The following is a 27,387-nucleotide window of genomic DNA, read 5'->3' on the forward strand; positions in this document are numbered from 1 at the left end:
AAATGCTATAAAGTCATATTAATAAATACGGTTAAGAACTACAGCCAGTTAAGAGAGAAACAGAGTTAATGATTAGTTTCATTTTATTTTAGGTATTTCTCTCTCATATTTAGCATACAAACAAGATGACAGGCTTGTAAGAGCAGCGACTGGCTGGACAGCCAGACCCCGTTCCCTCCCCAAATCCGTATGCCTCCATGAATGCTGCAGTATCCTTTTTCCAGACTGAATAACCACAAGCCAATGAACGAATATTGTGTTTGTTTTTTTAATAAAGCAGTGGTGCAAGTGGTGTGAACAGCAGGGGTGCCGATTTCATGCTTCTCTGCTCTTGTAAACACTGGAAAGGCAAAGAAGAGGAACTAACTCAATCACTGGATTATTCATTATGGATGAACATCTAACAGTGGCATAGCACATCTCTGGCTGCGACAGAGCCACTGAAAAGCAAGAGCCTCTGTGAACTACAGTCAACAGTATCAGAGGCAAAGCAAGTGCTGCTCACTTTATGGCTTTTCGCTCTCATGTTACAAGCTGTGGATCTCTGACAAGCACTGAAAGGAAACTCTGGCTCCCAAGGATAGGTACCTACAGCTGGGCTTAAACTGCTTTTGGGTGCTTGCACAGGCAGGCAGATATGACTGTATATATGCATGTGTCCAATCACTGTGTATGCACCAGCTGTTCAAGCTTCTGACAAATTCACAAACTGACCCTCAAAACTAATCTGTATTAGCCCTAAATCTAAAAGAATAAATGCAAAGTGTTTCACAGAGTTGCTGCACTTTGATATTGCATACTCTGGATTTTCTCAAGCTTAAACTCTCTGGGATGATCATATGATCACAGGATTTTATGTTTCTCTCTTTAAGCACTGGGCATCTTAGCCTGGGATTTTGAGGCTCTCCCTGGAGCAAGGCATTCCTGCTCCATGGGCTTCCTGATGCCCAGCCCCACGTGCTGCACTGCAAGCACAGCCCAGCCCAAAGGGGATTCTGCACTGCCCTGTTCTGAACTCAGCTGCAGTCGGGACTGTCTCAGAGGGACTTTGTACAGTTAGGTCACATTATTGGTACTCATCTCAAACACTTAAAGCTATGGATTACATCATTCAAAAATACAAAACTGGTCTTAGATTGGCTTTAAGGCATAGCTGAGGCTATTTTTTACCTACCTCTGACTTGTGCATTTAAAGTAGACTTTTGAACTTCTCTCTGCAAGCATGTTGCTGAAGGACAACTTCAAACAAGGTCAAAATGTGCACAGATCCAGTGACCTTCAGAAGCTTTATTTTTACCAGAGCACTGGCATCACTAGACACAGAAATTAAATCCTTAAAGCCAGAAATGCTATTGTACCTTTTGGAGTCTGAATCCTAACGCCAATGGGGTGGCAGATGTCAATCTGGGTAGCATTTCTCCCATTCCCTTCCTTTAAAGAACTATCCCTGCATTATTCAATTCAATTAGGTACAATCCTACAACATCTGTATGTTTATTCCAGACCATGAAGTTAAGCACTAGCAGAAGAGGCTGCTTTAAAGACATGTAGAAAATGTCCTCTTTATGAACAAGATACATGAGACTTGTGTTTATCCCTCGAAAAGTGGATACTGCATAAATAAATCAAGACAGTATAAGGAAACAATTGGATCCCCAGGCCTCTTCTGGAGGGGATGTGGGATCCTACAAATGATTCAGTTGTTACAGGCCTTTGTGCTGTATAAAACAGAAATTGGTGCAAATCTTTCCCTTTGCCCCAGGTAGTGATGCAGGTGGGAAATAAACTCCTTGTACTGTCTGATTTCAAGTGGTTCAGTAGGGCAGGACAAGAGGTGAATGGAGGATGGTTATTCTAGGTAAAAGGACTGGGGTGGGCAGTAGGAATTGCTTCACTGGTGAAGTCCTCACCATTCCTTGTGTAATTAGCCACTTGTCTATGGGCTCCATGTCTGAGTTCCCACCTTTACCTCTCCTCTGTGTCGAGAACAGAAAGGTCCATAAAGAGAAACCACAGCAACAACCCGTGATAAATATAACAGCAGCAAGTTAAAAACTTCACATACACGTACACACACACATACACACACAGAGTGGCCTTTGGTAGCTTCTGGCAGCAGCTGCATCCCCCTCTGCTGCCTGTCAGCTCTGTCCGTGGAGGGACAGACCTCACCCTGACCTCTGCACTTCCTACAGACAGTTCACAGAAATTTAGCACATCCTCCATGCTGATATTAAAAAAAAAAAGAAAATTAAAAAATCACTGACTAGTAGTGAGGCTGATGTTTGTCATCTTCTTAGAAGAAGTGTAGGCTATACAACCTACTAAAATCAGTCAGACTTTACTGGAAACATGGATTACGCACTGTGGAGTTTCCCTTGTTTATGAAGCTGTGCAGCACGCCCTGCTTACCTCCTTGATCTCAGCAGACAGACTTTGCCCCAAATTCTAACAGGATGACAGCTCTAATGATGGTGCTGAGCAGGAGGGTAAGTAATGTCAGTCTGCTGCAGAGTTCTGGCAGTCTTTCAAACTGCCCCTCTTGAAGAGCAGCAGAGGTTAAAAGGACCGCTGATGCATCCAGTTTCTCTGAGCAGGTTGCAGACTGCATGGCACAGCAACACAAAGACTTTCAAGATGGCTTCTTGTCCTTCAGCATCCCATCCCTGAGCCAGGGCCCGGATGCAGTGTCATCTCTAGCTCTGGAGGGGCTTGCTCGGGACCAGCAGAGCGCAGCGGTTCCAGCCCACTGGCCCTGCCGGCACTGGGCTATCTCAGCAGAGAGCCACTGCTGCGCTGAAGTACCTCCAACCAGATACCTCTACACATGGGATACCTCTCCTGTCCCTATTACCACAGATAATGGAGAATCAGCTGCAATTTTTAATGTCTCATTTCAAGTACTTGCGCTGAGAAAAAAAAGAAGAAATCACTCCAACTTCATCTACTATCTGTGTAACACTAGAGAATTGTTTCTTGGACACCTCTCCTCCCAGTTGTGATCACGCAACAACTCTGTGGCAACAAAAGCAATTCCCAACATGGAAAAGCAATATTAAGAAAACAATGTATTTTTAGCTCGCCTTGTTTCCAGCTGCTAAATCATATTAAAAGACAGCTAATGCCACGTGATCAGCCATCTCTCTACAGACCATTCTGAGAATGACTACATTAGAAACGTCGGATGTGCTGAATTTTACCACTGGACAACTGTGCTGGAACAAGATGTGTGTGAAGAATGTGTTGCGAAGCTTTTGGCTCCTCTCTAGAGCTGTTCTTAAATTAGCTCTCTACCCTCTCTACCCAAATTAATGCGTGTCTTTCATTTACTGAGCTCTTCCAGTTTTTTGCTACACATGCTGGGGCTGGTAACTTTAGGAGAATTTAATTTTTATTTCCTTTAAGAAGAGACACCCATGAGCCTCACAACACTTGACAAAAAGTACTGTTTACCAATTACCGAAAGACTGTATTTCAAAACAAGCTATTTTGATTACACGATACAGTCATCAGGACCTTTGAAAAGAGGCTGAAAGTCTCTACAACATCTCAGAGCCCAAAGTTCCACAACCCATAAAGCGTTTGCCCCAAAAAACTTTGACCATCAGATTAGCTTAGACACAGCCCTTTGAACTGACAACACTTCGGACAGAGCAGCAGCTAAGCTGGTGTGAATGACACGTCACATTGGTGCCTCAAGCAGAATTGGCTGAGAACAAGTGTTAATAAATAAGGACATGACCCCATGGCCACTGGGGGAATACATCCCCCTTGACCAGTAGCGCAAGCCCCTTGCGTTTGGTTAGCCCGGAACAAAGAGCAGATTTTCCCAGGTCCTGCCAATATCGCAGCTCAGTGATACTGGGGGCTTGCGTTGTCACAGTGGCTTCAGGAATTCCTCTCTCACACCCCCTAATATACTTCCGTCCCTGCCTCCCTGTGCTTCTTCCCTTTTCCCTCAGTACTGCTGGCATGAGTTTTCGTGGCGCCAAGCTTGAAACTGGTCATGGAGCTGTCCTGGGTTATAAATTACACTTTTTGCAGGAGGACAGGGACAGGAACAAGCAGATAGATTTGTGGGGTGGGGGGATGCTCCATAAGAAATCATTGCTGAAGCCCTGCTACCACCAAACTACAGCCCAGGCAGGCAAGCAGCTGTGATCTGACCCCAGCTGGCTCCAAACACAAATTCCCCTTGGCTCAGAGCACAAGCTGCCAGGCATGCCAGCTGCCCTGAGCACTCCCATTTCAACTTATGAAAGAACCAGGGTGGGATCAGCCAAGGCATGGGGAGGCAATTCTCCATGAAGGGAGGAGTGTGCATGCTGCACTGGCTCTCCCATGCTACACTGGCTCTGCCGTGCTCTCTAGTGGTCAGCACAGACCAAAAGTAGACTAGGAAAAGGCTCTGAACTTGCTCCATCATCTAAAAACCACAGCTGAGTATAAGACAGCAGGGCAGTTTTAAAAAGCAGGGTGGTAGAAAGAGGTTGAGGGACGATCTGAAAGCTCATTTCACTTCTGCCTTCACCACGGTATGCAGACAAAGCTGGCCAAGCTCACGCTCTCAAACACATTTCTAGCATCAGCTGCTGAGGTGACAGCGCGTGGGCCTCTCCTGCCCACACAAGATAGCAGGAGCCTGCCCTGGGACAGACAGAACAGACTGCATGCGAGGGCAGTTATGGCAAGGCATGCGAAGAATTCAAAGTCTACATCATTTCTCTCCCTGTAACTCACTCGTGTATTCACACACTTAGAGCAAAGTCTAGTGGATTAAGACTGCATCAACTTTCATAAGCAAAACCAAACTAACACACACCAGTGTTCACAAGACATCCCCCACTTATTCTTTTCAGCCCAAAGAGCTGGACCCCCCCAGGCAAGCTGCAAGAGCACAGGAGAATTTACCCATTATGATTTCAAAGTCTTTTCGGCTGGTGTGCTAAGTAGCAGCTCCTTAGAGATCATTACTGAGCAAGTACTTGCTCACTGATATCAATTTCAAAATAGCCAGTACTAGTGTGTTGCTGGAATACAGAATGAGAAGTCTTGGTCAAAGCAGCTGCCTACAGCTTGGATTCCACGCACGACTTCAGATAACAGAACACAGAGCAACGACCTACCCCTCCTGTGTTGTGTTTTCGAACATCCAGGGCAGACGCTAGTCCTTTGACAGCCTGTGGATCCTCATATGTCACGCTGAAAGAAAGGAACAAACCACAGAACTAGAAGGAAGTCCAGCAGTCACCCAGGCAGAACGCAGTTGCTGCTCTGATTTACTCCCCTGGAAATCAGAGAGCACATTTTCTTTCTTAATAAGACTTCGAGTGTCTTAAGTGTATTCCAAGAAGAGGAGTGTGCTCTGTCTAAAGACCATCCACCAGTTTCAGTAAGCATGTTGAAGCAAAAAGAGTAAAACTGGTGTTATGAAAGGTAGGCAAATAGGTTACAAGGCACCATAAGCATGTCCAAGAGCTAGCAGGAGACTACAAAAAGAGGCCTGATTACAGATTACATTCTGCAGAGCTCTGAAGATGGCATTTGGAGGCCTGACCTTGATGCGTGCATGGGGGGAGGCAGAGGGAGACCTGAAGACAGATGAAACATAACTAAGCAACTGCAGTGAAGCATACAAAGAAATGCACTATTTACAGAGGTTGGGTTTTTAAAAAGCTTCTTAAATTGCTATGCAAAAGGACATGTAGCAGTCAGGTGACAGAGGCAGTAGCATAATTTCTCAGAGCACAGTGGCAAACCATGAGCTGAAGCAAACTCCAACACCTGCCCATAAATCAGCCCCTGGGAAAAGCCCCATGTCTGAGCAGGAGGAGCACTTTATCCCACCCAAGCTCCCAGCACAGCACCCAGAGGCTCTCACCTACACACCACAGCGAGTCACACTCACATCTTTACTGCCTCGCTGCTGCTCCAGTTACATAGCGTACAACCCAAGGAAGACAGAGCAACCCTCCCTTGTGAAATCACGGACTGGAATGTGCTCCTTGTTCCATTAGCTCGCAGAAGGAGATAGAGGTGCAGTGTGGGAAGACTAGTTTTGTGCTTCATTTAGCACAAGAGACAGAGGGACCTCCATTAGATCTCTCTGCAATGCATCTCCGTCCTGACTATACATTAGGGCTCTCAGCCTGAAATCTCCAGTGGTAACACACGCCTCTACAGTAGAGCATCTCAACACTGATACTACAGCTGAGGCAGTACCAATAGCTGTTTGATAACTCCAAATAACATTTGTTTTTTTGTAACATAACATTGTTTGATAACATTTGCTGGCTCAAGTTTTCTGGGTTTTGATAGTCTGCTAAGGTCTGAACTAAACTATTTAACAACATATCTTAGTTTGAGACAAGATATTGATGATGTTCTGACTGCTGGTAGCCACTACATCCTCTAGAATCTGGAACCAGAAGGAGGCAAGAAATAATATATGAAAGAAAAATACCCAAGTGTGTCTTTTAATGAATCTCACTCGACAGGGATCAAAGGATTTCTTAATAAGTGCACAGATTTATTTTACATTAAAATAATTTGACCTGTTAAATGCCCTTGAAAGTGCCAGATCTGCAGCTCTAGAGATGCAAGCCCTGTGCATATAAACAAATTAGGGATAGCATGGCAGCCAGGCAAGCTACACTGCCTTGACAGCCTGCGAGAGTCTGACTGCTGGGCCAAAGGGAGGGTTTAACTGGATGGTAATTCTGTTTCCAAGCCCTTGATGACAGTAATTCAGTCACCGAAGTATATCCATGACCTTCAGGTGAAGGACCCTTATGCTCCTGTATCTCAAGCACTAGCTGGGTGGATGGGATGACAAGCCTTTATGAGAGGAAGCATCTGCAGAAGTAAAGGCAAGTTCATTCCTAAGTTTCCAGTGAGCTCATTAACTCACACAGTCAAATAACATTACTCAGTCAGTCTGCTCTGCCCAGCAGCAGCAACTTCTCCACCTGCCCATAATAATAATGACCAACAGGATAGGGATTGGATTAAAAGCACAAAAGTATACACCAAAACGACTTTTTTAGTCTGGAATGAAATCAAGAAGTTTCAGATTTATGCCCTTAGAAAAGAGCAATGCCATGACTCAAACAGTGATAAAGACAAACTCCAACATACTTCTTTCGCTGCTCAGCCAAGGAACTGCCTCTTGTCTGTGCAAACATGTCGAAATCATCACGAGGATTACAGTGTTGTAGAGAGCTGAGTGTGCCACTGACGCTGTTTGTACCCAAGTCTGCAAGCAGAGGCAAAAAAAGCAAACCAGTGAAATAGCAAACCATATGCAAGCACCACTGCCATGACTATGTGGGTTACAGAGGAAGTTTTTAACAATACAGGACAGCTATAGATATCATCTAGTTAACGGTTGCAGCACTGAGCACTGCTCTGTCCAGAAGAGGCTGGAGGCTGCTAACCATGAATTCCTTAAAAGACAAATGTAGAGATTGACTTATTCCTTCTGGAAGCACCACACCGTAAGTACTTCTCACCGAGAAGCCAGCATTTGGGAATTAGCGTGCACCTTCTGCCAACCTCATCCCGAGTTATTTACTATTCACTAAATGTGGTCCAAAATTTTGGGCATGGATACTAGCCTTCCCTGCAGTGTTGTCTCTCAGCTATTGACTGTGAAACCCACAGTTTCAAATCAAGTGATATGATATTGGCACAGTGCTGAAAGAGGTGGAGAACCTTCAGTCAAATCAAGTGATCCTATCAAACAATCTTCAGTTTAATTTAATGTAAAACACCTAACAGTTTCATGAAACTTTTCATCCAGAGATTTCAAGTATTATTTGTAGAAGGGAAATCAAGAACAATCATCAGACTGATTTCATGGAGAGCTGCTATACCTAAGCAGAAACAGTAGTAGTAGTACAAGTTTTACCATGGACAAGAACCTGCACCCTTTCCTCCAGTCTCCCCTTCAGGTAATAAATCCCTCCCTTTGTGCCAAGCTGCTTTCCAATTACAGATGGCTACAGTGCAGGGGAGTGGGAAAGCCTTCCTAATCCTGTAAACCATATACCCAAACCTTCCACAGGCTACATGGCAACATCAATCAGGTAGTGGAAAGCCAAAGGGACAGAAACTCCCTGACACACAGGTGAAAAATGTCCCCTCGTGAATCCCAACGGTCCACTGCGATAAGGGCTTGTACTGGTGTTCAGATGGGTCCCAGAGACCTCAGGTACAATCACACACCTGGATTGCCAAGCAGCCCCTGCGTGCTGCTCAGGACCCACAGACTGATTAGGCTGGAAGAAGCCCATGCACTGCAACCTCACGTTCATCAGCACCATTTAGTTCAGGTACTCACCAAGCCCTGCAAGCTGTGATGAAAGTGAAGATGGTGGTGCTGAGTTTCCAACCATTGGGCTCACGACAGCTGGAGAGCCAGGACCCAAATCTATTAAATTATCTTCCGTCACCTCATTCAGTACCTGTTGGGACAGAAGCAACACAGCAATTTACACATGCCAGAGATTTCTTCTTGCAGTACAACATTAAGCACCAAAAAATAATGGGTGCTTTCTAAAAAGATCTTTCTTGCATACTGCCAAATGGACCAGTCTCCTGGATACTACAGTGATGAGTGGAGAATAAAAAGGGTCAGTCACCAAGAAAACCTCAGTTTGACTACTCAGCACAGCAGGAAAATCTCCTGGAGGTCATCTATATCTCCTCAGATTTAGCTAATGTGTCTGTTTTCTCCACCTCTTTTAGGACCAGGTCAACATCAGATCTAAGTCAAACAGAATTTGCTACCATCTTCCACATGACGTATAAACTGTTTTCAGAAAAAAAACTTTTTTGTTGTGAGTAAAGTTACAATGTAAAGCCTGTGCTGAAGTTTGCATCACACTGTAGTAGAAGTGGCAATCAAAGAGACAAAGTAAATGGTTAGAAGAATACAGAATAAATAGTGTAATACTGCCATGTAGGAATTACTCATTAGTCAGATCTTGAACACTATAAACCAACTATAAAATAGTCTTCATTGAAAAAATAATTAGAATTGTAGCTCTTTGGCTTGGAAAGGGGCTGTTGAAAAAGGAGATGAGAGAGGTTCCTAAAATTATGAGTGGCATGGAGAAAATTAACGTGAACAGCAGTGTTGTAAAACACAGTGAAAAAGAGTTAAGTGGAGCAAATAAAAATCACTGTGACTTGAGCAAATGAAAACAAACTATTTATTATATATAAATACCCACATAAATATGTAAAAATGTGCAGCGAAACTGTGGAACTCACTGCTTAAGGACACTGTGAATGCCTAAAGTCCACATGGACTCAAAAGCGATCAAAAAAGTTAATAGAGGAAAGAAAATCCATCAAGAATTATAAACACAGAGGTGTTTTAGTGTACTGTCTTCCTGAGCTAAAAGTTGCCACTTGCAGTTTGACACATTCTTACACTCTTTTCCTGGCATTCCCTATTAGCTACTACAGGCAGGACACAAGGCTGGACAGGTAAAAGGTCTGATATTAGAGATATTAGCACGGCTAGTGTGGTGGTGCTGCTGATATAATAGAGTTAGGTACTTACTCCATTGCTGGCATTTTGTGTTGAACGCCCCGATCTGTATCGTTCAAATCTGTTTACGAAAAAACAAAACACTAACATAGACTATCAAAGCCACCAATAAACCATGAAAAACACAAGTTTATAACAAAGCCATGACATGCTTGCCACTGAACTTAGTTTTCATTGGTTCAAGAGTGAACCCTGAAAGCTTTAACTTCAAGCCAGGACAAAGGGAGGATAGTTGCAGAAGTTGCATTCTTGGCAAGTGTCAATATTTAGTTGACAAATCTGATCTTGCAGCACACAGATGCCTGAAAAACACTGTAGGATTTGTCTTTGGGTTTTGTTGTTGGTTTGTTTTTTTTTTTTTCCCATTAAGTGCTTCATGATAGACTGTTCTGTTAGCCAAGGGACAGGAGGAACTGCAGCAAGATTGATGCTCCCAGCTAAATAAACTGAGCACTGCAGCAAGTCCTACTCCCACTTAACAGCTCCCTCTTGCTGCAATACATGTAAATGAGAAACCATATGCATGCTAGCACAGCCCTACCCAGGCAGCACATGACGAGAGAAACGATGATTAGCAGAATCATTTCTTAAAACATTCTGGGTCAGCTCAAAAATCGGCAGCGCCTATGTTCAAACAGGTTGGTACTTTCCAAGAATGAAAAGTAATGACATTGGCCAAAAATCCTCATACTTCTTGGGGGAAGAAGCCTGGCTAGTCAAGATCTGGTCTCTTCTCTACTCCTTCCCCAACCAGCTGTGCATCTGGGGCTGCAAACCTAAACTCAGCTTTCAAGAACTCAAAAAGCAGGGGAACTACCTCCTCCCAAGGCCTGTCTGAGGCCAGTCCGATCTCCTTCCTTACCAGGAAAAGCACCATGATTTCTCTGAGGTTAGAATTTTTCCTCATTTATAAGTAGTTTCACATGTAACCTCTCTTTTCAGTAAAAATCCCATAATATTCATATAATCCTGTGGGGCTTCTCTCAGATGTACAAAGTACAACAGGGAATCTCAAGCAAACGAAAATGTTTTCTTAATGCAACAGATGAAAATGCAGACTTAAAAGGCAGGAAAACCAAATTCAGGCCCAAATTTCAATTTTAGGAAACTGTGGGTGTCTACTATTACTGGAAATCCAGCTCCCTTAGCTGGAAACCTGAGACACCTCCCACCTCATATTTCTCACCAAAAGGCTTAGGAACCACACGTTCGTTTACATCCAAAGCTCCATAGCGAAGGCCAGAGCTTCTGCTTAAGTCACTGACAGAGCTCGGTACCCATACTAGAAATCAGTGTGATGAATGTGGAGCTTTTGGAATAGCAGAGGAGGAACTGGAATTTATTGAAACGCTCAGACCAGTTCAGTTATTCTACCACAAATAGCTCGCTAACATCACTCAGCCCACCCCTCAGTGTATAATGACTACAAACACATTAGTCCCAGTCAGCAAAGTCGCAGATGGTGGAAAACAGAAAAAATATTAAGGGTGACCAGACTAAACCTTAGTGACAGTTACACTCTGCCACTTGTAGAATCATGCTCGTGCATGAAACACCATTTCACATAAAAAGGCAGCATTTGTTTCAAAGTTTGCCCCGATCTCCTCTGAACGACTAAATCAAAGACAAAATTGAGGCCACTGAGTCTTCTTTCCAGCCTTTACTGTGACAGCACAGATTCACAGATCTAGAGTCTAATTTATTTTTAAAGGCTTGAGAAACAAAGCCCTGTGCTAAGAGCAAGGAACAAAGGGTACTCTTTAGTGCCTCACTCCCCAGGCCTGTCATTAAGGGGAAGATTAAACTTTCCCAAGACTGCTGTATCACGTGTCACCTACTGCAGCAGATGTGGCTGACAGTGCCTTTGTCTAACATGTCGAAAGTCCTATGACCCAAGTCCCGCCCCTGGGGATGATTCCCGCAGACCGACTCTTCAAAACCTCCGCTCTGTGCAAGACAGGCTTTTTTCAAGATTTTAAGTGTTACTTAAAAACAAAACCCTTACATGCGTGAAGGTCACGCCCACCTCGGGCAGCTCCCCTTGCACCAGGACAGAAACTAGAAAGCCGAGAGATCAGAAGATAGAGAGAGCTCACGGGAGCCTCCCTAAGCCAGGAAGCAGCACAAGCATCTGTGCAGAGCCCAAGCTAGCGAGTGGAACTAGCTGGGGCTGTGCTATTTTTGGTCCCAAGTCCCTACATCTGTACAGCTGCGCACAACAGGGACTTCCAGATTCAAGTCTCTGCTAATTCAGAGTTTTGCATAAGGTTGCCCTGCATTTTACAGATACATCCCACAAAAATTCAATGGCTACAACAAAAAAATAAACCCCATAGCATTAAAGGAAACAACTGAAACAGGAATATTACCATGAAAGATCATAAAAAGACTTTGTAAATGCTTTCTGTGGTTTGGTTCTCTGCATTTTGTTCTGCTGGACCATTGGCCCTGACAGCCAAATCTTGTCAGCTGACCTATTTTACACTGAAGTATAAACCCAGAATGAATGCAAGCAGTTGATGGAAAAGGTGCCCCACCTTTCGTATCGGAGGAAGACGTTATTTAAATCATCGTTCACATGCAGCAGTTCCTCTGTGACTTCTTCATTGGACACTCTCGAGATAAGCTCCACAATTCTCTGCTGCATAGCTCTACAGGTTCGGTTCAGTTCCTAGGAGGAATGCATTGTGCACACACATTCTGATAAGCAGCTAGCAATAAGTAGATTTAGTTGAGCTCTGTTCACAGCCAAACATATCCCCCAGCTGAGAAACACTAAGACAAGTCTATCTTTGCATGATTAAATGTCACCCAAAAGCACATCTAATCAAACATGCCCTTCATGAGATGATGGCATAAAACCTTGAGAGCCTATTTACAATTCAACATCCTGATTCTTCTTTAACTCTGAGCACTTCAGAAAATAAATATCTGTATTTTAGTGATTTGTTTTAAGATTAAAACATATTAATACAACAGCTTTCCAGAAGAGATCTTTCAAGGAAAATTCAATCTGTTCTTTTGGCAATATTCTCCTCAAAAACTAGAAGATGCACATGGTGGAACAAGTGTGGTGAAAAAGTTCATCAGGGCTACCACGAGTAGCTAAGTGACTGCTAGGAAGAAAAATACTGGGGACACAGAACTTACCAACTACTGACAACATGAGGGTGAACACAAAATAAGGAGCAGGAGCTGGAAAAGATGAGTGCTCCACACACTCTTCAGTACTGAACTGTACACAGAAACATTCCCTTCAACTGAGCAAGTCAACAGACAAGAGACTGCAAAAAGGCAGTGGGGAGTTTCAGAAGACAATTTTAAATAATAGAGAGTTAAGGGCATTTATTTTAGATGTCTCTCATCATCTAGATTTGAGTTTGTCTAAACCAGGAGTCCTCATACTTGCAGGACAACTCTTCCATCACCAATTACTTAGCAGAATTCTTTACTCCTGAAAGGCCTCAAGACCAAAGGTCAAAACCAGCCTGTTGAGGAGGAACTACAAGAAGAAATGTGACATATGGCATGGCGCCACTGACTAGGCCCATGGTTTTACTTCAATAAGCACTGACATTTCAACTAAAGCATGTCCCTCTGTCATCTTCTACTCCCCCTCCCCAGCTCCACTTCACAGCAAAAATTCAGCACTAAACAAGGATGACTTGTTGGTACACAACCTTCGGGATGAAAGCAAAAATGTGTTTGTTTTCCTTGCTTGGTCTGACATCCTAAGCTCTGGATAAATTTCACCTAGTGCAATCCAGCTGCCTTAACAGCTTGAGGAATGTGTTCTCCAATGTCAGTTTTGATCCCATCACTTTAGAAGCAGATTGTGACATTTCAGAGGTTTGTTTGCTGCCTTTCCGAGAGGGCTGACAGTACCTATCTATTCTGCTCGGAGCTGGCTCTCTAGCAAGCTGTTTACATTTGATTGTTGGAGAAAATGTCAGGAATTATTTAAGGAGGAGGGCTATATAAACCTCAAAGCAAGGAGTCCTTGCATGCAGCACCAGCTCACAGCTTTCAAAAGACTAACCATCTTTTGTGATCAAAAACAGGTTCTCCCCAGCTCTGTGATTCAGATTTAGGATGCATCAGTCAAAGAATGGAACCAGTTGGAATAAAGAATCATTGCTGTCACTCCATTTCATGATCAAGTTCTTTCACCTTAAAGCTAGGCTGTAAGGTTACACTGTCAAGATGTTAGTAGTTGTTTCTGAATGTAAGCAAACTGCTCTACGCTGTTTTGGTCTGTCGTGGTTTCCTGGAAGCTTCTTTTGTTTTGAGCAGTCCAACCCAAATGGGCAGTAACTGAAAAGGCTCTTTATTGCAAAGCCTCACATCAGCTGCCATGATGGCTCCGAGACAAACACACAATACCGCTGCATGGGAGAGACCAGTTTTTGGATGGATTTCAAACTCTGGTGTATCACAGAGAGCAATTCCCTGCCTTTCTCCAACGTACTGCTGTGGGAGCCCATCCTCCCTGCTGTAGGATCAAAACAGAAGCTTATTTCTGAAGCTACGGAAAGGCAAATACCATGTTAAGGGCAGCAGCTGGAATGCTAGATCACAGTATTCCTCATCTGTGTTCCATGTGGTACTATATTACTTTCCTCAGCCAAAAGGCCACCCCACTACCACTGGCCTAGAGAAACGAGCATGAATCCTGAATCGTAAGCTCAACTTAAACTGGTTTCCCTCTTGAGATAATGCATGCCACACTGGATCGAAACTTCCCAACAAAACCCCTTCTGATTACCTGGTCTAACCCTCCAGACAGCAAGAAACTTCGCCCAAGTGCCTACCTTAAGACACTACCTTCAGAAGAAGCTACAGCACATCTTCTGGAAAGACAGATAGTTCACATATAATTTTTCAAGTGGCAGAGAATCCACACACCCTTGGCAATATGTAGTCCAGCTGGAAACAGGGAGTGTCTTTTTCCTGTATAGTGGCTGGGAATGTTTTGAAACTGTACGAGTGATGATGAAGGATGTAAAAGAAGCAGAAATGCTCTGGATTTACAGAGCCTATGGCAATGCTAAGCTGCTTTGTGGTAAAGGAGACCTTATATTCAGTGTTGGGAAAAATTTCTACCTACATGGAGAAAAAAGCAGTGGAACAAGTTTCAAGGGAAGTTAGGAAATCCCTGTCACTGGAAGCTTTAACGAATGAAGAACATCAAATGGTGTGACTAACCAGGGCGAAGCACAGCATACATTCATAATGTAAACCAAGCAAACCAAGGCAGTGAACTACAACAAAACCCACACCCCCAAGAGAAACTCAAGCACAAAAAGAATCAGAATCATATTTGCTAGGGAACTGTTACCTGGAGTAACTCAAGGTCTGAGGAATCCTCTTGTCCAGGTACCATTTCCGTCAGCATTTCAGACATCACTTTTGTATTCCCACGAACAATATCCAGTTCACTGCGCAGCCGGGCAATCTACATTTGGGTAAAAGCAAAATACTGCATAATCTTTTGGTTTAAGCAGATCATTTTCAACAACTGACTTTGTAATACCCCTGGTTCTGTCTGACTTGATATCTGAGGCTCCAGACATTCTAGCAGGGAAAAAAAAAAAAAAGTAAAGATAAAAAGTTTGCCCAGGAGAAAATTTTAGAAAAGCAACAGAAAACGGAAAGAACTGTAGAACTACTCACTATCATCACAAACCCAGATGTGCCATGCTTGTATGGAAGGGAAGCAGTTGAAAACAGCAGCTAAAAGCAGACCTTGGCTGCAGTGCACCATGTGTACCTCACTCAAATGTGGGGAAAGATGTACAACTTTTGAGCTGGATCTTCAGTTCTGAAGTTACTATTTTTACAGAGAGAAAAGAAGTCCCATATGAGGGCATCTGCAAGAGTCTTATGGATGCAGACTTAACTCCCTGTTAGAAAGGCTTCCTGCACCTGCAAGACATTCTGTGCCTTTAAAGGAGAGAGAACTGCTAACCTATTGTACAACCACTGAGAGGACTGGTAGATCAGATTGTGAGGTTTCCCATTTTTGGCATGTGTATTTGCCATTAGGAGGCCATATACACAACTCTAAAGCCTAGTTTTTACAGCATATAGGAGGAAAGATTAGTAAGCCAAACCAGACCAAGGAGGCAATCAAAGTCAAAAGAGTTAAAATGAAAGTTCCTCTGTAAATTGGTTTCTAATTTGATTTGCTGAAAGAGTCTCACTCAAAAGAATCATCATCCCAATACCTGTTCAGAATTTGCAGTGATGGGACCAGTCACATTCAAAGCTGGGGCCTGAGGAGCAGAATACGCCGTTGGAGAAGATGAAGAATAAGAACTGGTGCTCATCCTTTGCTGAGACTGTGAATTGTGCATATTTGCTGCAGGATCAACTTCAGGAACACTCTGCCACATCAGAAAGACACGAGTTCAAAAGCTGAATTGTGACAGCACTTGCTTTGTCAGCAGCCTCAGGCCAAATACGTACAAATATAGAACATAATTGCACCTTGTGGAAAAGGTCAGTGTGGTTACCAGAACAGACTGGCAGGCCAGCCCATAAACAGACAGCTGCAACAAAAATGCACACCCATATCTTTTGACCCAACCCGCATGTATTTCAGTCAATTTACCTTTACAAGAAAAGTGAGAAGCAAAATAAAAACATGAGCCAAAGAGAAATAATTATAAATTATTTTCAACTAGGAATTAAGTTGCAGGCTTATAAAAAATGATGTGATACATAGATACTGAATTTAATTAATCTTGACACAAGAATTGTAATCTTTCAGTCCTTGATCACTTGCATTTACCACTTCAAAGATTCATTAACTTCAGTTTTCAGAGCGAATAATCAGAACACCTGTGATCATTAAGTTGCTTCCTAGCAGCAGTTCTGTCAACTTTCCAGACCGAACTTTTCAAAGGTGTAAAGATCTCACATTGCCATGGGATCAGTGAAAGATTCAGACTCTGCACAACTTTAAAAGACAGGTAGGCCTTGATTTAGGGTTATCACCAACAGAAACAACCATACTTTTGAGCTAAAGAAGTAAATCTCAATCATATATCTCACTGGACTCTCTTTGAACAAATTAGTTGCATTTGCCTAGTGGTTTTGTGGCACAAGTGCACAAACCTCCTCCAAACTCTCTTCTCTTTGCAGATTGCTGCTTGACTTGAGGGAGGAGATACCATTAGCTCATCAGCCTGTCAAATGCAGCTGCATTATGCTTCTACAAGCCTTTTCACTACTAAAAGGTCCTTTCAGGAGTGAGAAAATGAGCCAAATTTGGAGAAACAGGAGGGGAAAGAAGAGTAGTTATCCAACTATTCAGACATCTTGGGAAAACACCCCTGGAATTGCAATGCTGCAGCTTACCCTCTGTGGTGTGTGTATTGGAGACAGAGCATCAAGATCTGCCATGGGAAACTCTATGCCTTTCCTCTTCAGTTCTTCATAAATATGCACTACGCCAGTTAAATCAGGGCTACTTCGAAAGGCATCAGCCCAAGCCTGGAAAACATGAGAGATTATCCATAAACCTTCCAAACAAAGTTCCAGCTCCACCCTGACCTCAGATACTAACTACAAAAGCTTTCATGTATTTCAGCTTCAAAGGGAAGCTATAATCATTAGAGCTGGTCTAAAAGATCCTGCAAATATTGTTAAGACAGTCACGTACATGTTTTATTCACATATAAACCAGACAGAAACCCAGTGCACAGTAGCTACATCTAGCTCCTGACAACAAAATCTGTAAATGCAAATGAAAGCCTCTTCCAATCTTCTCTACTTAGCAGTGATTGCATGCTGATCTTTTCTTGCATATTCTACGGCCAATGACCCACCAGAAAAATCTGAAAGATTAAATTGATCTAAACAAGATTCATAAAGTCATACAATACTCTTTGGTAATCTCAATTTACTCTGTGAAAGATCCTCATTGGCTGCCAAAGAAAAGACACAGCTGTCAAGTTTTCTTCAGTATTTTATTTGGAACAAACTTAAATAAAAAAGGTAGTTTTGGAGGTTCTTATAATGTGAAACATGCAGTCCCATGGGCAGCAGAACTAATGAAGCCTGGGTTCTCACAGAGCATGTCCGACACTCAGACACCCCGGGGTGTCAGAAAGAACAAGTTTAAAGGGAGAATTTCCCACAGCCAGGGAAATTCCATATCTCTCCTGCATTAATTCCCTGGTGTCTAAAAAAAGACTTCAATTCAGATTTGAGCTTTTCCTTTAGTGAGAGTAACAAGTGTTTTCTCTTTGCTTGCCAGTCTCCTGTACTCGTGAAGCTGCTTGGAGCATATCTTGAAAGCCTCTACCCCCTTTCACTTTTGCTGGAAATTAGCCAAGTATTAAAAATTTAGAGGAAGGAAAAATTGAAATATTATGACTCAATTAAAAATTAAGCATTCCACAAACCCCCACATATGTGAGGCAGAGTATCAGTGCGCTGGATCCAGAACTACTGCGAGACATGTGTGTGGGCTCTGAACTTAATTCATTTAGTCATCACTTTTACACTAGTCCTCTGACTATTTTTACTTTAAAAGCTGCTTTTAACGACTTTTTATATTTGAGAGGCAAGAAATCAAAGATAGCAAAGCAAGATAAGAAATAATACTTATATTCCTGTTCTGTTCAATTCTAAGAAAGAATATTTCCTCCCCTACATGCCCAGGAAACAATCCATTATCAGTTTCAAGCTAACAAACTGGGTTTGCTTCTCAGTTTTGTTAAGAGTAAATTAACTACATCAACTGTTCCAATGCAGCGCAAGCCCGAACAGCCCTATCTGAGACACAAAAAACCAGCTCTGACTGCAAAGAGCCATTCTGTTTCCTTGGAACTGACCTTCCACCAAACTATCCCTAATTCTGACGGAGGTATTGACCGTACAAGTAACTGTACCCTTGCACTTTCTCTGCATTTTCAATTTACATAAGCAGCCATCGGAATGATACTTCTACATAATGGTGTTCCCTACTTCAACTCTATTTGCAAGTAATTGTGAGAAATGTTAGGCCAGGGATGCTCTATTTAATAAGCACTCAAAAGAAACTTGGTGGCAGAAGTATGCTGTGCTGCTGCCCCCAACCTTTAATGATGCTTGTTTGTCCAGGAGGATGTACTAATGCATCCTCTCTTTCACTGGCTTCCTATAGATTTTCTCGTAGGCGCTAATGACAGTGAATTCACTTCATTTGCACTCTACCTTCTTAATATATTCTCTCTTCTGATACTCTCCTTCCTGGAGAAAGGAGACACTTTAATTTGTATTCTTCTGCCTGGGCTGGCAGCATTATCTACATTCATGTGTCTCTCAGAGGTCACAAGCAGGACTGGGTGCTATTGTCCTAAGCGCTGTCTACACACATTGTAAGACAATCCCTGGCCTAGACAGCTTACAATTCAACTAGGCAAAAGTAATATTAGCTCTACTTTACGGATAAGGAGCTACACATAGAGCTTAGGAGACTTGCCCACTGTCCAAACAAGTGTATGACAGAGGTGAGATTGAATTCAGACCTTCTAAGACTTTGGGGCCAGACTATCAAAGGTAGATACTCAAGGATGTTGCTGTATAAATCCCACTTGGCACCTCAGTGTGCCCAGACGGGTTAATTAAATACCATTACAAATCTGGCCCCTAAATCAGTGACCATCCCAAGCCAATTTTTTCAGTGTTGGACACTTTTTAACACATGTACCCTCAGAAGAAATTGCCATGCCACTAAAAGTTTCCCCACGCTTTATCTTTGATGACAGTGCACAGCTACTGGGCAGCAAGGTGGTATGAACTCTGAGGTGATGTGCAAACTCTTACCAGAGGCACAGCAATGAGGAATATTTCCAAGGCCTTTCAGCAAGATGGAGAAGGAAGGATAAGCAATACGTAATGCATGCTAATTCATGTACACTGGGAAACAGGTTGAGAAAGTGAGACACAAGATGCCCAACATCTCAAAACAGTCAAGTCTCTAGATAAGAAATTGGATGGCAGCTTCATCTATTCTTGCTATGAAAGGCCCCGGAGCACAAGAGCTGTATGGTTGAAGACATATGCTGCTTGTACAGCTTTTTTTCATGCTTCCAAGTGCTATTAATCCTCTCATTTCTGTTCTTATTAATTCCCTGATATCAAACTGTAAAAAGCCTACAGAAGGGGATAAATGCAATGTTAGTGGAGCAGAGCTGAGAAGAGATCAGCCCCCTGGAACGCAGTTAACTCCAACTGCGGGGAGCTCTAAAGAGCAAAGTCTAAGCTGAGCAAAGCGGTCCTGACGTAGGGGATATTTTGGGGGTGCGTGTCCACAGAGCACCTGAGATGAGTGACTGCAATCACTTTTCCAAACTTGTCAGGCAATCTGGAAAACAAAGTCCCCTGCCACCTCCAGCTAAAAAGACACTAACAGAACCCACCCACAGGCAACTTTCATAACTCTCAGGCTTTTTATACCAAAAGGCATTTAGTACCCAGAGTGAGGCTTTTAGCTCTCCTGCACTGTCTACTCAGATAAAGCTTTGTTTAAGGCAACCACTGCGGCTTTTTGGTTATGTTACAAACACTTGCATCTTAGTTGCACTGATGACTGGGAATCCACTTAAATCCAGGACCCAGGGTAACCAACATCCTCTGAAATACTGTAGCAGAGGAAACCCTACAGAAACACACAGAGCAGCCCTTTATGGGACAGTGTTTACCCTCATCTCCTGGTCACCACATGAATCAGCTTTTCCACCAAAGCAAGCAGACAGCTGAGGGCTCAGTCAGATGCATAAGAATTGTTTCTAATTATTTCATTAATTTTGTGCTATTTTTTAAAAAAGCCTTGTGATCAGAGACCAGAAATAAAGGGACCCCACAGACCACAATGCAATGCCCACCTAGCCTATTTCCTGCTTGGAAACCACTTATTTACATTGTCATGCTCTAACGATGTCCTATGTGTGTATCCAAATAACAAATAAAGCAGCAGATATTCAAGGGCATGCTTTGCCACAAAAATAAGAAGCGTATTTAGAAAACTATGCTGCGCATTTGTAAATACCTTCCCACAAGAAACACTGCAGCAGGTTTATATCATTTTAAATACGCTATGTCTTTTAGTCTCTGGTGTATGCAGTAGCCTGTAGGAGCTTAGTGATAAAGCTTCCTATAATTGTCAGATTTCCTCCAGGCAGGCACCAATGTTTCCTCATGTGTTGCTAATGGTTTGTGGAATTAACATGGCTGTTTATTGTTATGCTGCACAGAAGGAGAAGTGGCAGACAGGCCTATGTCTGAACCTCCCCACTGCAGGCAAGGATCTGACAGTGCACTTTTACTGCACAATAACCAGAGAAAAGACACCAAAACCACTTTAACTCCTATATGGTCATTTAGTTTTCTATAACCATCTTTAAAATGAATTCAGAATGCTTTCTAATGGAGGGAAACTGCTCCATTTTACGGTCAGGGAAACAGACACAGAGAAGTAAAGTGTTCTGCAATTGACAGCGAAAGCTGGATCTTCTAAAATTTCCTGGCCTCTCACGACAAGCCCATCACAGAAGCAGGTTTCCAGCTTCTAAATATGACTGCTAAATTGCAAAGCCATCCATTTATCTTTTATTAAATCCTATTGTTTTAGAGTAGAGCGGTACCTCTCTAACTAGAATCCAGACATTTCTCCCTGGATAAAATATCTATGCATGTGCATGTCTGCTTTTCCCTGCCAATCTGGATATATCGTTTGTTTTTACATACAGAAAACTTGCCACATTTTTAATGATGACAGCATGTTTAGCGATGTGTAGCATCGAAGCAGACAGTCCTTATTCAGGCAGCAACATATGGAAGCAGAGACAAGCTGTGTACCTGAATCAGCGCTAGTACTTTATCCTGTACAATAGTGGGGGGATTATTCTTGGGCGAGATGATTTTCACCAGAACACCATCTATGAAATCACGGTTTGCCACTAAGACATGAAAGCGATGGCCACAGTTCTTCACACAGGTCTCCAACACCTACACACAGACAAAAAAAACATTCAGTGTTGGATGTGGTTGGTTTCTGATTATTTTTTTCTTTAATTTTATTTTAAAACTTTTGATGGGAGAGAGAGAAGACAGAGGAGAAATTACACTTTTACTCTTAATTCTGCTTTTCTTCCCCAATTTTATCAAAAAGCTTACTTTTCTACACACGCATTTAGATGTACCTCACTCACCATTAACACATTGGACTCTTTTGTGATGTACCTCTGCCTGTTTTCAAAGTAAAGAAATATAAAGTTTATTCGTCTTCAAAGCAGAACTTTCCAACCCACGCAGCTGAACAGCTAAGTACACAGTATCACATCAAGAGCAGGTAAGACAGAGGACATCCTGTCACAGTGAGATATTATCGTGCTGTGGCACTCCACCATTTTCTATGTACCTGGAACACAGCTGGACCCAGTTGCTCTGAGCTGTGAGCCATGTTTAAGAGTTGGGAATTCAGATGAATGATCTTCACTCATTCAAAACACTCCCTTGTGAATGTTCTGACAGGTTATACTTTGACACATTTTCCCCCTGCAACCTAGCTAGAGGCACCTTCCACTTGCCATTCAACTGCCATGGAAGAACAGCTGTTGATTTTCCTCTGAAGAACATGATTAGCATGGAGATAAATCCAATGCGTCACTTCTTCTTACAGCCATGCCTAATAACCACTGCGATTCTGTATCTGAGGAGCCTGTAATTACTCTCCTACTTCAGCTACTTTCATCAGCCCTGATGACACGGCCTCATTCCTGATGAATTTTGCTTTTTCCTGCACAATGGATAATCTCACAGCTTGGTCTTTGGTAATCTGTCAAAATGACAATCCAGGATAGGAAACGGCAAGACGACAGAAAGTACAGTCACGCTTTGTCAGGGAGATGCAACGAGAGCTGTGTGAAAGAATCATACAGATCACCTACCCACAGCACTCTAACTCGATCTAGTTATTGCTGCTCATTCTTCAGACCACCGTGGTGCAAAGCCTGCCCAGCACCGTGCGCCCAGGAGTGCTGCATTACCCAGGAAACCCCTAAAGTCATCAGCAGGAAAGGTCACCAGCAAATTATCTCACACCTTAGCAGTGCTGCCTAAATGCACAGAATACAATTTACACTTTATTGAGTCAAATTAGATCAGCATAAATTAATGCGAGTCTCCTACAGAGATCCATTCACATGGGAAATCGTGCATCAGCTACTTATGAAGCTGAAAATACAGCAAGTTCATCATCCTCAGTTGCAGATATGCTGTCAGCTGCCATCCTGGAGTGGGCAAATGGCTGGACACAGGGAGATGAAAGTAAAAGCCCCAAAGGGTAGATAAAACCATTTGGGTTACTTTAACTTTCCTCAGTCAGTACTTGGGATGAGTAAGAGCCCCGGAAAAAAGCAGAAATCAATTGAGTCAGAAAAACGTTCTGTGAAGCTTCCAGCAATTCTCCCCGAGGAAGTGAGGAGGCAATTGGAGAGAAGAAAAGGGCAGAGCAGTGGCTGTTAAAGCAAATAGTGTGTACATTCAAGAGAGTGCCAGGAAAAGGAAAATGACAAAAGAAAAGGGTTCTGCCCTTTTGAGGCATTCCAGCCTGCCCCCACTCACCGTCAGCGCCAGCATGACCTCTCTGTAATTTTTGTTCCCATTCAGCCTCTTCTTCAGTGCTCGAATGGCATCCTTTGGACTGAAGGAAAAACACACCATTTTTAAAAGACAGCTCAGACACTTTTCACATGCTGCATACTGTGGGAAAAGGAATCCTTTACCATTTCCAGCTGGACATAAGCATGTGTGTTAACTTCAGATAACTTGACTACAACCAAACCAGGGTCAAGTAGAATTACGTGAGGAGACAAGGTATCACAAAAGTCAAGACAGAGCAGTGCCCGAGGCCTCCAAAAAGTCAGGGTGTTGATCAAGCAGAAAAGATTGACAGCAACTCGGAAAAAGGCCCAGGGCATAAAACCAGTGATCAGTTCTCCCATAGCTTTTCTGGTGCTGAAGGAGATGCACCAGAGAAGTTCTCTATTCAAATGGCTGAAATTAATAGCATTGCAGCACTGCAAAGAGATACACCTGAGGAAACAAGAACCCCACAAGTAGGAACTCGGTACCCTCTGCAACAATACGTTTTTCCTGCCAGCCCTCCCAAGCAGAGACTGACCAAGAAAGTGCTGCATCATACAGTAGTTCTCAAATGTCTAAGGAGGAGGATAACTACGCAACTTGTATGCAAACTATAAACATCTGCCCCCAGACTCACTGCACCTCTTCACATGCCAAGTACGACTGGATGAAGATTGTGTTCATGAATTTTTCAAAGTTTGCTGAAATAGCACATACCCTTCTTCTGTCTCGTTGATAATGTCACAGATCTCCATGTTAAGTGTCCAGTCTTCACTCTGCAGAGAGCCATCTGTGGCCTTTTCTGTAAAGAAAAATAAATCTTTTCACATCTTCCTGATTAGGTACTACACCTCAATCCATCTTCAGTTACTCTGAGTTGAAATTATCCAGCAAAAGGAAGACAGAAAGAAAAAAAAAGTCCCTACTGACCATAAGCAATGTCAAACCTTCCCTCCTGGTTTTAGGGATCATCACAGAGGTTTCCAGACAGAATCAATTATCCCTCAAGCTCACTACTTTCAGCCCACATAGATGGGCTGTTCTTCAAAGACTCCTGAATTCCTGGGAGAGTAGGAGAATGTCAGCTAATTCCAATTTAAACTTCTCAGATGCTGCACTGTTGGCAAGTTATGAGGTAGGAAAATCGCCCCAAAATCAACATGATTTAGTAGTTCCTGTTTTAGCAGGTAATACCTCCATGTGAATCGAGGGAGGAAAGATAGCAACTTGGAGACAGAATTCAAGTAAATCTATAATTTCAGTGTGAAAGGAACCACCAGCATGCTAAAACTAGCACATGACAGTTCAGGTCACAATATCATTCATGGGCACCCGTTTTTGCTCAGGACTCTCTTACTCCTGTACCACAGTCCCTCAATATCTGCTTGCCAGGGGCCTGGGACCTGCTTCCCTCTGTCCCACGCTACTTCCCTCAGCTCCTCTCCATGCTAGGGCTACGTACACATCTCCCAAGCACAATCTGCCTTCCTCCTGACTCCCCTCACTATCTGCAAGGCAGGTAAGTCACTCCAGTATCAGACTAAATTCTACGGGAAGGATGACCTATAGCACCGTGACAGTGGCAGATGCCAACTGTTGGCAGTTTAATTTATAGTCGTCTGCAAGAGTAGCATAACCGTAACTTCAAGTAATCAGTTGACAAGAACTATTTCCTCCTTGGGATTTCCTCCTAAATCAATATAGTTCTGTCTAGTGGTGCCTAGAACATCCCCTGAATTTTTCACACTTCTCACTTGCCGCATTCAAACGCTATCTGCATTACACTACCCACATGCAGAAATGTTGTCGAGTTGAACGTAAAGCCTGTCACCAGAGACACCTAAAAAGAGGACCCTCGAGCCAAACACGACCTTCTCCTCTAAATTAGTCTAGGTTTTTCTACAGATCCCTGGCATCCAGTGTTAGAAGGCAAACAGGGTAAACAAAAGCACTTCAGAAATGTAAAATAAACCAAGGGAAAAAAAAATCTTTTAAACATTTTAAAGCAGAAACAAAAACACAGGTACTGTCTCCAACTATTCTCTGTCTTTACATCAGACTCCAACCTGTCCCCCAGAACAAGGCAGATTTTGTTTGAGAACACCAGGCTCCAAGGACTTCACACATCTCTCTTCTTGTTTACCAATGACTTTTTTCCCATTATCATTTCTATCACTGTGACTGAGGATACAGATGCCCACAGGCCATAAATATGGGACATTATTTGGAAAGTTTCAGTGACTTTACACCAGAATTGTGGCTAAAGCAGCTCCACCAAGGACAGTAATTACATTAGTCTGAGACAAACCAGACAGCTATGCAAAATTCAAGCAGAAACTGTGGAAAAGAAGCCATCTATCTGCAGTATGGAGAGGATCCCATGGAAAAGGAGATTATGGAACAGGAGATCACACTTTGCAGGCCTCGCTTCCCCTTCAGAGTGGCGGTGCTGCAAGGCATGGAGACCCTGCACAGGGTCTCACCCACCGGCAAGAAGATGGAGGCTGCAAAACTCCCTGCCATGCCATCTTCACCTCTGGGTCTTTTTCAGACATCACCACCTCATGGTAGAGTTCATCTTGGCAATGAAAACTCTTTCTGTTTGAGGAGAAGACTCAGAGAGATACACATCTTCCAAAATGTTCAATAAATATCGGACAGGTATATGAGTATTTTTAATTTACTACATTTAGGCTATGTTAGGAAGGGATTCTCTCAAGCAAGAGTGCGGGCAGAGCTGTTTAATTTTTTCTGGGATACAGAAATTCATCTTTGTGCAAAGCTACATGGAACAATCACTAGTTGCATTTTGTTCTTATACTGTACATAAGGCTTTATTGCTATAGAATGTGGTCTGCCTTCACCTCCATATAGTCCTTGTTGCTTAGGAAAACATTTATTTAACATTAGGAAAAAAACCCTTAATATTCAGTGATATATAAAAAAACCCCAACCACTACATCTGCTCTGCTGAAGAAGATGATCCCCAAAGCTGCAAAGGATTTATAAGCACAGTGCCACAAAATGAGAGATTACACCCTAAATAACAGGTATTCCTTAAACTGGGCCCATGATTTGTTTTCTATATTAACAAATTTGTGTGTTCTTGACAGCATTTGGCATCAGGCAGCGACTTAGCAATGTTCATACTCTCTGGTCTGCTATAATCACTTTTTATAAATGATTGTGGAAAATGCTGATCCTGCACAAAGTTGTGCTAGCAGCCAGTTCATTCACTGGTCTTGTAAAACCCATTTAGGTAAGGTTTATTTGACAAAATGTGTATATGACAGTAATACACAGCTAAAAACTGTGATATATTGGAGACTGTAGAGTGGGGAGATGCTGCTGCAGCCCTGTATGGAGAGCAGGCACAGGAACACTCATCTGGGGTCCCCAATAACTGCATTCATATTTCCCTTCTGAGATGTACTAGGGAAAATTATATCCCCTTTCTCCTAGAAAGTTTGGTTACCACCTTTTTATTTTTGCATTTCTGTTCTCTACTTGGAGTAATATGGGGTTGAGACTGTGTGGGTTTAAGACGTAACAGTTGTCTTTTTGAGAATTAGTTCTGTTCCCCCTTGGGTAATTTTTAATTCGAATAAGAGTTGGAAGCTAATTTTAATCTCTTCTTCAGCAAGAGAGAGCACACAAGCATTTGTCATCTGTAATCATTTGTCCTTTGTAGGGTGTGTGACCCAGATTTGTTGCTGCAGTGCTCTCTCAACTGTTACAAAGGAGTTAACTGACTGCAGAGAAGGCATACGGGTTTGTGTGTGATTTGTTTGAAGAACAGTATTACGCTGCAACGAATTGAAAGCCTAGAGAGCTTTTCCAGAACCAAAACACAGCAGGCTGTAGTTCTGGATTTCTGGTGAAACAGCTCTGCCTGCACTCATCCATAAGAGAATCCCTGCCCAATATATCCAAAATACAGTAAATTAAAAATACTCAATAACCTGTCCAGTATTTATTAGACATTTTGGAAGCATGCACCACTCTGAGGCCTCTCCTCAAACAGCAAATAGATATGATTAACAAGATTAAACAGATTTTGGAAACTATCACAGAATTGCAAAGGAATGGCACGCAAATCATGCAAATACCCTTTAAAAAAAAGTCACCAGTTCCTCAATCTCTTTCAGCCTCATTAAAATGCATCTAAATGGCACTAGTTCACACAAGGA

The 27,387-nt window shown here is 42.7% G+C and overlaps 1 protein-coding gene across 3 annotated transcripts in view; it reads right to left on the reverse strand.

The window, feature by feature from the left end:
• Positions 1-27,387, reverse strand: part of TOM1L2 (target of myb1 like 2 membrane trafficking protein) — a 58,457-nt gene that overhangs the window by 14,299 nt on the left and 16,771 nt on the right. For 2 of the 3 annotated variants that reach the window (XM_026858685.1, XM_026858684.1), the window contains exons 2-12: positions 23,915-23,999; positions 23,177-23,255; positions 21,410-21,559; positions 16,922-17,056; positions 15,787-15,945; positions 14,898-15,014; positions 12,097-12,230; positions 9,572-9,620; positions 8,342-8,465; positions 7,138-7,255; positions 5,127-5,202 (exon numbers count right to left, since the gene is read on the reverse strand). In XM_026858685.1, coding sequence (XP_026714486.1) covers positions 5,127-5,202; positions 7,138-7,255; positions 8,342-8,465; positions 9,572-9,620; positions 12,097-12,230; positions 14,898-15,014; positions 15,787-15,945; positions 16,922-17,056; positions 21,410-21,559; positions 23,177-23,255; positions 23,915-23,999 — 1,226 coding nt within the window. Of the gene's footprint in view, positions 1-1,910; positions 1,977-5,126; positions 5,203-7,137; positions 7,256-8,341; positions 8,466-9,571; positions 9,621-12,096; positions 12,231-14,897; positions 15,015-15,786; positions 15,946-16,921; positions 17,057-21,409; positions 21,560-23,176; positions 23,256-23,914; positions 24,000-27,387 lie in introns of all 3 variants that reach the window. The other variant, XM_026858683.1, reaches the window with a different exon arrangement.

This window comes from Athene cunicularia (assembly GCF_003259725.1).
Source record: "Athene cunicularia isolate RWA chromosome 14 unlocalized genomic scaffold, athCun1 chr14_part1, whole genome shotgun sequence".
NCBI lineage: Eukaryota > Metazoa > Chordata > Aves > Strigiformes > Strigidae > Athene > Athene cunicularia.